The sequence below is a fragment of a genome, unplaced genomic scaffold (genome assembly GCF_019419815.1).
Source record: "Pyrus x bretschneideri cultivar Hongxiangsu unplaced genomic scaffold, Pyrus_bretschneideri_v1 Contig33, whole genome shotgun sequence".
Taxonomy (NCBI): domain Eukaryota; kingdom Viridiplantae; phylum Streptophyta; class Magnoliopsida; order Rosales; family Rosaceae; genus Pyrus; species Pyrus x bretschneideri.
Genome location: NW_025999646.1, coordinates 343,621 through 356,682, shown reverse-complemented (window position 1 = coordinate 356,682; position 13,062 = coordinate 343,621). Strand labels below are relative to the sequence as shown.

Here is a 13,062-nt window from a genome sequence, read left to right as displayed (position 1 = left end):
AAAACTCTTTAGGCAATTTTTAAAACTTCGTAAGTCAATCGATTCTTAACCAAATTCGACTCATAATATATCAAAATGAGGATAGGAAAGTATAGAACAAGATTATACCTATTTGGAAGCCCAATTAGCCACTTTCAAGCAATTTTCGGCCAAACCAAGGTGAGTTAGCCATCGAGAAAGGTACCATTATCTTCGTCTCATCTAGAAGTATGATTTTCGTTCTTGAATCACTTGATTTCGTTGAGTATTGAAGAAGTTATGAAGGTTTAAAGTTTACCTAGTTTTCGACGAGGTTTCCAGTTTTCCTGCGAACCAGTCACATTTCCGGCTATTTTACGGCCATCTCCGGCATGGGCTTCCAAATAGGTACAATATTGTTCTACACTTTCTTATCTTCATTTTGATATATTATGGGTCGAATTTGATTAAGCATCGATTCAGTTACAAAGCTTTTAAAATTGCCCAAAGAGTTTTTAACGGAAAGACTAAAATCATGGATGGTGGACAATCTCAGGGACCATTTCTTTTGATTTTGAATCCTAGAGACCATTTCTATTGATTATGCAAATTTCAGGACCATTTTGGATATTTAGCCTAAATATCCTATGTTTAAGAAAATCCATTTCCCAAACAATCCCCAACTTAAACTGATATGAATCATAAAGTACAAGTTCCGGTGATGCAAGCTTCATATTCAACAACACCTTCCAGCAGCCAGAGAGTTGACAATTATCATTAGACAAAGATGTATACAAAAATTGAAATGTTAACCTTCATTTTCATGAATGAATTCCGCCTCAGAATCAGAGTATACCATTAAGAACTCTAAATTGGAATATTCATTTTGTGATCTTACGACTAGGAGGAGGCAACTTTATCGATTCATCATTGACAACCAGAGGTATACTTATATGCTTGCAATCTTTTAATCCAAACTTCTCTAATAAGGCTAGAGCATATTTCTTTTTATTTATGAAGATGACATGCTCAGATTGCACAATTCTCATGCGAAAAAAATAATATAACAAGCTAAGATCAGTCTCAAACTTTCTCATCGTTCTTCTTTGAATTCAGCAATTCGTTCATTGCTGCTTCCTGTATACACAATGTCATCTACATAAATTGACACAGTGAGTGATTCTGCATCTTTGAATATGATATAGAGTATTGCTTCACTTAGACTTCTATGAAAACCACAATTGAGCAAATAAGAATTGATTTCTTCATACCAAGTCCTTGGTGCTTGCTTCAGACAATTAAGAGCCTTATTCAGTTTATAAACCTATTCTCTGACCCTGTAATCACAAAACCCCCAGGATGGCCTACATTGACTTCCTCTAGTAGAACTCCATTAAAAAAGACTTTACATCAAGTTGATATAATAGTAGCCTTTAACTACCAGTGTGTCCGTATGCTTCTGAATTGTACCATCCAGATTAAAACCCATTTGACACCAACTATAGAGTTTGTCAAAAGGCCTATCTACTAACTCCAAGACTGATAATTCTCAATCATAGACATTTCAACTTCCATCATCATTCATAGCTGCTTCTTCATATTTTTCAGGTTCTATGATAGCAATGTATTAAAAGCGTGAGGCGTAGGTGAGGCGTTCGAGGGATAGCCCAGTCTAGACATGAGGCGAAGCCTCACGTAAATTTTTTAATATATACACTAAGTGTACACATATATTATATTAAAAAAAGAAGAAGATTATTAATCAATAATCACTCTGAGCACACACATATATTATAAATACATATACAAACATATATATACAAATATTATAATACATATATATATATATATATATATATAATAGATGATGAAATGCACAATGAGCACATATATAACAATGCACATAAACAGCACACATATTCATTATATAAAAAATAAATAAAAATCAGAAAAGAAGGCAGAGATAGTGCAAGGCAGAGGTATGAGGCAGTTAAAACCCTACCCAAATTTGGGTTTGGGAGAAAAAAAAAAAAAAAAAAAAATCCCCTGAGACACGCCTGGGCTACTCCAGCGACACCTTCTGGCACCTTCCGCCCACTCCCTCAAAACAGAGATGGCAACCCTCAAGCCCCCAGCCTCACGGAGCGCCTAGGCGCCCCCTGAGGCGAGCCTTTTAAAACATTGTATGATAGTCATGCATGTCTCATCTAGCATAAACATCAGGAGACTTATAATAATACTATGTCAAGCTGCTTAGTATATACATGCCCCATTGTTTCCCTATGATCACTAGAGGCATAACCTCCTGTTCTTACTGTGGAGTAAAAAATAATCAGGAAAATTATGGAGGCGACATGTGTACTTTTAAATGAAAGGGATAATATTACTCTTGAGTCACACCGGAACTTCTACGCATAAGCAGCGAATAATCATGGCACAATCAAGGTCAAAAGTGATCAAAATAGGTATTCATTCAAAACCTATTTCATCCATCGTCATCAAATCCTCCCCACAAGGTAACCTTCAATTATTCATTCAAAATAGGATTAATTACCTAAATTAATTAATTAATTTCCTAATTGATTGCAAAATAAATATTATTTTGACATAATATCTTGCAATTACACCCAAAAACCACCATATGTGGCCGGTTCCCATCTCTTCAAAGGGGGCCGACCACACCCTATAAATATCACCTCATTTCTCTAAAGTCCAATTTTCTTCTAAAACTCTTCAAATTTATCTAAACACTTTCTCTCTCAAATTCTAACTTTGGCATTGGAGGTTCTTCGGCTAAAGCCCCCCCCCCTCAAATTCATCGTGGACGCGTGAGGCTCTTGGCCTTGATCTAAGATGTTAATTGTTTTGTAGGTACATTTTCGTCCTAAGAAGGAGAAGACAGAAATGTGCGTCCACACTTGCTACTGGTTGCAGTGTATGCATGCCACAATTCCAGAACCTTATCTCTTATAATTAGCTGTCTTAAAAAGGAATGCTTTCCCAATTCAGATTCTCTTCATAAATGAGATAGCTTGAAGCCTTGAACAAGTAATTAATTTGACATATTAACATAATCCTCAGCACTATCTAAGACTGCACTAGTATTAAAGAAAAAAGGGCACAACATCATGAAAAAAATGGACCCTTCGTTATTGTAATATCTAGTAACCGATAAAAAAGCTGTTTGACCAAGAAAAGAACAAAGAAATGTGCAACAGGTGGCCTCAAACTGTCATGCCAACCTTCATGCAATCTGGACTAAATGGAGCATATGTGTAACTGCTACAAATACCCCATATACCTTTCCTTTTCATGAATTCCATATCACAGAGTTAGAGTACTAGTTCACATAGTACAGAAAAAATGGCTGAGTTAGCTCTACCGTCTCCTATTATTTCTATCCTTCTTCTGTTCGTCTTCTCAGGTATGATCAAGATTCTTCAATTCCATCTTAATCTGCAAAACTAGTTTTGATCCTTTTTATTTTCTTAACTCTACGCAGCATTTTACATTTGTAAATTTCCTCTTTTTCTGCTCTCTCAAAATCTGAAATTGGTTTTTGATCATTTCGTCTCGGCCCTTGCCTAATTAGTTCCTATAGTTTTCATAAGGTTACATGTTCTTAGATGGTTTTCAAATGCAACGAATTTGGACCCTGTAGCTTTAAATTTTTTCGAATTTGAGCACATCCATCTACTTCTGTTGATTTCTTGTATGAAATCCGTCAATTTACCTCTGATCTGCCAAGTGCATGACGATTTCCTACAAGGAATTAACGGAATTATCGGATGCCATCGGATACCAATTGAATGTAATGGTAAATTTAACGAAAGTGTGACTTTGTGAAGGGACTAAAAAAGTGTTTTGGCCAAACTAATAATTATAATCCTTTCTCAGCAAAATAGCTTAATTATAATCCGTAACTTCAATTATTTTTGCAGGAGAGATTTCAATGGTGGTGAATGCACAGGTAATTAAGCCAGCTGAAACCATATTTTCATAACAATCAACAAATACTCAGATTAATTTAATTAGAATTTAATTGTTTTGTAGAATGCTTGGTGTGTAGCAAATCCTGCAGCACAAGAAGAAGCCCTACATTCAGCAGTGGATTATGCATGCAGTTATGTAGACTGCAGCCCAACAGTGAAAGGAGGCTCTTGCTTTTATCCGGATACATCAGTGCAACATGCCTCATACGCCATGAATGCTTACTACCAAAAGATGGGAAGAAAGCAATGGAATTGCTATTTTACCAACACTGGTCTCATTTCCTTGACTGATCCAAGTAGGCCATTTCAATTTCATATAATTTAACTTAAACAAATACAAACAATTAATTTGTTTCAAATTTTAAGAGTTTATTTCCAACAAATTAATTAAACATTTTAGGGCTATACCATATTGTTGCAGGTTATTGTGCCAGCTGCATATTTGTGAGCGGTATGTGTTTATAACAAGTTATACATTTTGACACTTCTCGGCTCCTTAGGATAAATCATTCTTCTACTTGCAATTCACAATTTGATCCATCGCAATATAAAATTTGATAAAAACACGAAAAGAATTTTTTTTTTTGACACAGATATCATCTTTGATTGGCATGTAAGTAAGAATGGCTTCGTCCACGGGAAGAGCCAAGTATTTCTGTACGTTGTAAATAATATTTGTATCACTTTATATTTGTGCTTTCTTATCCCTTGTTATTTGGCAGGAGGATCAGGACCTCCACTGCCACAGAAAAAGGTAATTAATCAAACCTAATTTCTCCCTCACAAAAACATAACTCATTTAAACCAAAATCTTAAATCATTCAAACAGTTAATATGTTTTTTTGGGTTTGCAGGATACTTGGTGTGTGGCTAAGCCAGGAATCCCAGATTCTGAGTTGCAGGAAATCATTGACTTCGCTTGTGGAGTATTGAAAGATTGCAGCAAGATACAAGAACATGGTTCATGTTTTTTGCCAAATACACTGATAAGCCATGCCTCATTTGCCATGAATCTTTACTATAAGGCCGACGCACAATACAATTGCGACTTCAACGGTGCTGGCCAAGTCGTCGTGACGAATCCAAGTAAGCTAATTTGTTTAGCATAACACACTGCATATCTAGTAATTTTATTTTTCCTTTACCTCATTGCTATGATTCTAACAAAACGTGCTTGTTATTTACTGCAGGTTTGGGTGATTGCGTCTATGTCTGAGATTATCAAAGCGTTTTTCTGTTATCGTGTTTGCTTCTTTTGTAATCTAATAAATTTGCTCCAATTGTGGGGACTGTGGACTGTACCTTAGCTATAATTTGATTCGACTGTTAATCTCCGAAGCTTGAGCTTAGTTGAAGTGTTGAAATCCAGAGGCAGACATTGATTAGTTAAACTTTGCTAGAATATATGCTATTCAGTATAAGTATGATGAGTTTGTCACTGTGTCTCAACCTGGCTTGTATTTGGGATGAGTTGCTTGACTTAGCTTGATATTTATGTAACAAGATTAGGTTGGACTTAACTTAGTGATAAACATCGAAAAAAAAGAAAAGGGAAATAACACAAAATCAAGCATATTGCATTTTACTGTATTGGCGGTGGCGTGGATTCGATCAAAATACATCTAATAATTCAACTCATTAACGCTATAGTTTATAAAGAAAAAGTAAGATAAAATCAAAATACTTAATTAAATGAAGAAAATACTTGTATTAATTTTAAAGTCTAGTATTGAGATCAAGCGGCTTGTACCTCAACCATATATGTTTGAAAGTATTAATTCACTCATGCACTTGAAGTTCTGCGTTTAGTTTTCTTTTTGGACCCATTTCTGATGTTATTCAAGCAAATAATCTCTCTAGCATCACTTTATACGAAACATGTTAGAATTCATTTGTCCTACATTAACCATAAGGCTTGAGAACAAGCCATTTATATAGAATTACTCTACTCTAACTATTACCGAGACCTTTTGTATTAAAACCCCATACTTGATGAATTGAACAAGGTGACCAAACGAGAATAATATCGATGTTGTTAGAGTGAGCTCATAACCTATCTACTTGAGATTTAACAAAACACAAACTCATAAGTACCTTGAATTTTGTTTTTAGTTGTAAAACCACTTATTAATATCATCCATCCGATCCGACCATCATTTTCGTGGATAAAGCGTGACATATAATAGTAAAGGGCTTTTTATTCCACTTCTGTCAATTCATCAAAGTTTGGTATGTGGTTTAGAACTAGAGGTTTATTGCCACTTGGCAGCCAATTATATTGCCACGAATTTACAATTTGACACACACATCGCCATCTTCTCTGGTCATTCATGCATCTTGAGCTTGAGGGGTCGTATTCACGTATGAATAAATTCGTCAAAAATATCACATGCAACACAAAAACGAAAAAGAAAACACAGAGACACTGATAGGAGTTAAATTTATGAACAACAATAAAATTTAATGCAAATTAAATTATTAATAAGTCATATATAAATCCCAACGAATCCCAATTTTTTTTACAGACCCCTAATTGAAAATTCCCCAACCCAATTCTCTTTTTCCATTGATTCCCAATTTAAAGTAAATTTTCTAGTATTGATTTAAATTAATAATAAAGGATGTTAAACATAAAAGTTGATGTGTATTTGTTGAATATTTTAGATTCATAATATATTATAGTATGATTATTGGGATGCAATTTATAAGTTTTCTGATATTGATTTCACGGCATGTTGGTTAGTTTATTATATTATTTTAGTTTCAGGAACATGATTTTTGTTTTCGTTAATTGATGTGTAGAAATTAGAAAGTATGGAACAATAGTACAAGCAAAAATCATCTATTGGTTCGGAAAATCTTATTCCGAATAGTTCCACTCCAATTTTGGATAGTTCTACTCCAATTTGGAATAGTTAAATGATAGTTTAGTAGTTTATATTGAAACAAACATTTTTTCTTGTATTGATAATGAAACTATCCTAACACATTTTCAAAATATGAAATCTCGTCATGGATAAATTTAATCTTAATAGTTTATAATATTATTTACATAAAAATTATAAATAAAAAATTGTTAGTTTATCGTTTAATTTCTCAATATTACTTTTGTTTAATTTTTTTTGAGCTAATTAAAGCAAAAGCAAAATTATGGAAAGCATAATTTAAGAGAATAGGGGGTAATAAATAAAGGCAAATGGAGCATTCACACGGGCAAAGAGTGAGTGCATTTTTGCTCACAATCATTCAGTGCGATGTATATTTATTATCTTATTTATAATGAGTTTGAATTTTGAGATTTATGATTATCCACTGTATGAATCTCTAAATTAAAATTCATCTAATTATGATAAATAAAGTGATAAGCATACAATATATGAAGCAAAAATGCTGCCGGCGAAGACTACAGAGTCATTTTACCACGATACGCATTCGTCGAACCTGGCCTCGCGAAGGGGCCCACATTGCCCCTGCACGCGTGCTCCATCCGACGGGCATCATTGCATCCGCAATAGACGGAAAGCATTTCCAAGGCCCCCAATCCGACGGCTCACACGCTCCGTGTTTGACTCCTCTCTGTCTCGGTCCCTTCACACATCCCAACGAAAACCACAAAATTAAATACCCACCACTCCCCGAACACGCCCTCCCATCTCTCTCTCTCCTCTCACACACACACACACACTCTCTCTCTCTCTCTCTATAGAACCAGTAGTGGTAGATCTTGTTCAGCAGCGCGTATCCAGGGAAATTTTTGCTCAGAGAAAAGTACTCATTTCCCAAATCCGAAATCTGATCCTCTGCAATCGATAATCTGGTTCAAATCTGCTATCTTCTTCTTTAAACCTAGGTTTTCCTCTGAAAGTTTTGACCTTTACATTTTTTCTGCTGTAATTTTTTGTGGGTTGTGGTTTTTGAGGGATTTGAAGGTTGATTTGTGGGCTTTTGAGGTAGTTCTGTTGTTTCATTGGATTATATAATATAAATGAATGATTTTGTTTGTTTTGGATCCATAATCTAGGGTTTTGAATTAGGATTAATTGTTTAAGTAAATTTTTATTATTCTGAGTGATTCTGTGTAATTAGCTTCTGTTTATGTTGCTAGGAAACTGCTCAAATTAATAAAAAAAATTATCTGAGTAGGCAAACTTTTCTTTATTTGTGTGTTTATTGTGTTAAGTGACTTGTGTGAAGGCATAAATGTTGGATAATATTTGATTAACTTTGAGGTTTTGTTTCCATTTAGTTTTTCCCAGTGGAAGATTGAGAGGATTTACTATTAATTTGGCATTGAAGAAATAAAATCAAGATGCCGTGGACGTCTTCTTTTGTGAATTACAACAGGAACTGCGTTCGCTTGGTGGTGTTCTTCCGTGTCATACTGTAAATTGCTTCACTTTGGTGAGATTACACACATTCTGTATTGCAGTTTATTGCGCTTCATTTTCTTTGTTCAAGTTTAGTTTTGCCTTGTTGATTCGGCTGACAGGATTAAGTAATTTTGTGTAAAAATCGGAACTTGATTACGCATTTACCTCCTCTGTATCTGATTTTTAAAGGAAACCGATTGATTTTCTTATGTGTTTATTTTAATTATTTGGTTGTTGTAGAACAAAAACGTCAGTTCGTTGATTCCTTTGTGCTTTAAGTTATTGGTGACAAGTTGATGTGTCTGTAATTCTTATCAAATGTGGCATTGTAGTTCGGTTTCTAATTGCTCTTTCAGTCTCATTCTAACAATGCGGCTTTGTGGATCGACTGCTGCAGGTGAAACTCTGTTTTCGAAGGATCCTTTTATTTGGTGATTTTTAGGGCTGGTTGGAAGAGTGAGAATGAACATTGGGGTAAACGTAAAGAAATATCGAGCTATAAAGGAAGTTGGGAAGATTTTAATGAGTGTTGGGGTAATTGCCTACTCTCACCAGATGCAAGTTTGTCAGGTACATCTGATATTCTTATTTCCCTACCGTAACATTATGTGGTTGTTCATCTTCTTTCGGTTTCGATTGATTGTCATTTCAGCTGAATTCACTTACATTAAGCATGAAATAAGATTGTCATTTCGATTTCATTTGGAATTCCATAATTATTGGCTTACTTTACAAATTTGGGTGAGCTGCGGGCGGTATAATAGTTTATTTAACTGTTATTCGCTCTAGCAGCAATTAAGTAGTTATTACATTCAATGGAAAACATGTGTGCTGTCTTTACTAGGACTTACGTATTGTTATGCATTCAAATGATTGTTCTTGATATGCTTGTTTGATTGTACCACTATGAAGATATTAAAACTAATCTGTTGATATCCTCTTTCTTTGCTCTCACAGGCTGAATATTTCCGTCAGTTGCTTAAACCTGTTACGTAGTATTATATCAAAAGCCCTCTGGACTCGGGGATTTGGGATAAACTGGCACTCTTGCGGTATTTATACATAAGAAGGCAGTTGTAGTTGTTGTGGTTGCTTGTGGTTGGGAATAGGTGGCTCTCGTGACCAGAATGGAAATAACTTGATTTGTAAACAGTTCTCGTATTATCTTTGCGAACCTTCATTTAGTTAGAAGTCAAAGAATTTGACACTTCAGTTGAAACGCCGTCTGTTAAGCTTTAATTACTTAGAATTTCTGATGCAGAGTGACCAGCAATTTGACCCCAACAAGGCAGCTCCGCCGTTTTCAAATCAAGTGGGTAATAATTACATGCATATTCCAGTTGCTTCTGGGTGTGGGGCGGTTTTACCTAATGACACAAATCACTTTAAACCTTTCCATGGTGTTGAATTTCAAACCTCTAGCATCTGCCCGAAGAATTTCATTATCTTCGACCAGACTGATCATCGAAGTCAGATTATGTTCAATCCTGAAATTTCCCACAAAATTACTGGTCCTGCCTTTAACCTCTGTGCAGCTTACATCCAGACAATCTGGGATTGAACGAGGGAAATATTGACAATAGAGAAGCATCGTCTACTCTGAAGGAGGACTCCGATGATATTGATGCATTGCTGAGCTTGGAAGAGGAAGAGCTGGAAGATTATGATGAGGAAGAGGTCAGTACAGCCCGAACTCGTGGAAATTATGGGAGCTCATTCTCTGATTCTTGCTCCAGTTATGGTTTGAAACCAAGAAGGAAGGGCTGTGTTCTTCACTTGAAAAATCTACTGCCATTGGTAGCAGTAGCAGCTGCAATAGTGAAAGGAAACGCCAGAAAATGAAGAAGATGGTGAGGGCGCTGAGAGGGATTGTACCTGGTGGGAATGAAATGAACACTGTTGCCGTTCTAGACGAAGCTGTTCAGTACCTGAAGTCTCTCAAGGTTGAGCTGCAGAAGCTTGGAGTTGAGAATTTGAACGACTAAATGTGCACTTGAGCTTATGTTACTCTTTTGTTTTTATCACTCCCCTCTCTTTTGAACGAAGGCGATTATCCCGCATGTTGGGCCGTTAAATGTAATGGCAGTGCTGTTGTCACTCAATCTGATTTCGGAGCTCTCTGGTACTGCTCCTGAAGTGTATTCCGATCTTCTCTTTGATTTGTAGTATGGATGCTCATTTTCTTCTTTTCAGTTAATTTCGTATGGCAAGTTGCAGCTATCGACTGCTATGTAACTATGCACTATTTTCGCCACCCTCGCTTGGTTAATAAATTAATTTGCTTCTGTTAGTTATATTTGATGTTCCATTATTGCTTATATTCGACATGCGATTGAATTGAATAGATAATTAAAAAAATTCAAGGCATGTTGAAAGCGGAGGTGAATTGATTTTTCATTTCGAGGTGATCAGAAGGGATTAATGAAGGAATCCGAAAATCTTGTCGGTAAAATTAATCGTCTACCTTCAAGTAGGATAAAATTTCTTCAATGTGGTTCAAATTTTTTTATAGTTATCCAGTCCAATCCAATTCGAGCACCAAACAAGCCGTAACGATCTCTGTTTAATCCCATCGAATGAATCACAAAGACGTGTCAGTGATGTCGCTGTTAGAACATGAACGTCATGGTCATGCATGTAAGGTGAATTCTTGCGTCTTCCCTCATAACCAATGAGCATTCGTGTTTGTATTTGGTGATGGATTCAGTTAAAAGCTCCTCTCTTTTTTAAACAAGGTTCAGATGATCACTGATTGCTTTATGTGAGCATGACTTGCTCAAATCTGTGTCACTGTCTTGTTTTTTGTTTGTTTTTTTTTAAATTTTTTTTTAAAGTTAATTTAGATGTTTTTTTATTAAAGGAGTTTTAACGAAAAGCTCGCAGTACTGTTTACTTTAACGAAAAATCACATTTTTACACTAAAAAGTCAAACTGGTACTATTCACTTTACATTTTATTTTGTCCTTATCGTTAAAACTCAAAGTTTTCAAATTTTTTTCATTAGTTTACATTTTTTATCAACTTTTTAAGGAGCTGGAAATGGTTGGGACATGGACGGATGGAGGTATTGCCTCCTCCCATCCCTATACATTTGTCTGAAATCCAATAAGATTTGGGGATAGTGGCGCACCATTGAAGACTTTTTTCCCACTTACGCCCATATTTCTTGCTTGCTAATTTTTGCGCCTTTTTGGCCCCACTCTTTGGGATCAATTTTGGTCAAGTTGCGACTCCTGCCCTTCATCTCTTGCAGTTCACTTTGTTTTTTGGTTGTTTGTTATGATGCCTTTTTGCCCATCCATATTCTACTTTATTTACTTCAAGATTTTGAAACAAAGTGACCGTAAATCAATAAGGCTTCCCGAGGTTAGGAGAGGGGGGGTTGGGGTTGGTGACTATTGTATGTAGTTGTACTTTTGTTTTGCAAAGATACTGTTTTCATGACTCGAACTCGGTGATTTTTTGGTCACAAATGAGTGAACTTTGCATTCCGCCAAGACTCACCCTCTACGATTTTGAAGCAAAGGAAAGGAAAAAATTGTTTTCACTTAATTTTGTGTTCATGTTTCCTTGGATCTTACATTTGGATGGAAGCCATCCTCAGTTGGATGTAATCATGGGAACCATTTACTTAGTTGTAAGGTAAAGTCTTTTCTTTGGTTATATTCGAAGAAATTGATTTTCATCATAGCAACAAGATTCTATCTCGTGGAGATCGATTCTTGCATACCCGATGTGTATTATTACTATTATATAGAAGGGAGATGCAACACACTCTAAAAAAGTCATCGTACACAGTTATATAATAGAACAATAAAAGAGGAACGACTAAACAAGTGTATGATGATTTTTTCAGAATGCTAATAACGATTTACTTGGAAAAATATGCAGGATTTTAACCAAACTTTATGGTAGAGATTGGTATATGTACAATTGTGATACAAGTTGGAAAGAGATCCTCTCCGGATCCATTCCTCCTAATCCACCAAATCAGTATATACGTGCTATTGAAATTTGATTCAACGGCTACAAACAAGGACCCACTTTAAAAGTTATAATAACTTCAGCCGTTGGATCAAATTTCAATAGCACGGATCCACTGATTTGATGGATTAGGAGGAAGGAATTCGAAGAGGATCCCTTTCCATACAAGTCATCTACAAGGACTGCAGGGCGAGTTGGTCTGTGTGCTTCATCATCGTACTTAATTTTGTGGCAGTGTTGGGTCTTGTTCAACAAAATATTCATCAATTTATCTGTAGCTGTTAGGGTGTAGTTGAATTAAGCGTAGCGAAGCCCATAACCAAATGGGTAAACAGTAGATGTTGGAATTTTAGATAGACTGGCTTGGGGGAGGCCCACTCAAACGACACTGATACTGTTCTCAAGTTGGTAATTACCACCTGCTTAATCCGTCAATATCTGCAATGGCGTGGAAACCTTCCTCCCCAGGTACCCAGCCCACAAGATGGCTCTGACTTAATCATTTTGTTTGGCGAAATTGAGTTCAACACAACTAGCAGACATGACTACAAGAATTACTAGACCCTTATAGACTTTAGTGACTTGGTTGATGAGTTTGGAAACCATGAAGCACGAGGTCTACTCTGTCCAAGCCATCAGCCTCAACTGATAAGTCCAACCCACCATAACTATGGTTGCATCAGCTTCCTAGGAGGTCCATTCTTAGAGCAACTCCAACGTGCTCTTTAGCCCAATGGATTGGCGATTCCAATCACCCA

The 13,062-nt window shown here is 35.9% G+C and overlaps 1 protein-coding gene and 1 pseudogene across 1 annotated transcript; both read left to right on the top strand.

Annotated features, from left to right (window-relative positions):
- The first annotated feature begins 3,267 nt into the window (after positions 1 to 3,267).
- LOC103951256 (PLASMODESMATA CALLOSE-BINDING PROTEIN 2-like) lies at positions 3,268 to 5,166 on the top strand. The gene is made up of 7 exons (XM_009362586.3): positions 3,268 to 3,382; positions 3,900 to 3,928; positions 4,012 to 4,246; positions 4,372 to 4,401; positions 4,673 to 4,704; positions 4,805 to 5,036; positions 5,141 to 5,166. The coding sequence occupies exons 1-7, from the start codon at positions 3,322 to 3,324 to the stop codon at positions 5,164 to 5,166; spliced, it is 645 nt and encodes a 214-aa protein (XP_009360861.1). The 5' UTR covers positions 3,268 to 3,321.
- A 2,416-nt stretch (positions 5,167 to 7,582) lies between these two features.
- LOC125480387 lies at positions 7,583 to 10,614 on the top strand (annotated as a pseudogene).
- Positions 10,615 to 13,062: the final 2,448 nt, after the last annotated feature.

Bases quoted from the DNA above. Each gene is read 5' to 3' on its own strand.
- LOC103951256 (XM_009362586.3), top strand. From the start codon at position 3,322: ATGGCTGAGTTAGCTCTACCGTCTCCTATTATTTCTATCCTTCTTCTG. The intron at 4,247-4,371 runs GTAGGCCATTTC...ATATTGTTGCAG, and splicing joins CATTTCCTTGACTGATCCAA to GTTATTGTGCCAGCTGCATA. The intron at 5,037-5,140 runs GTAAGCTAATTT...TATTTACTGCAG, and splicing joins AGTCGTCGTGACGAATCCAA to GTTTGGGTGATTGCGTCTAT.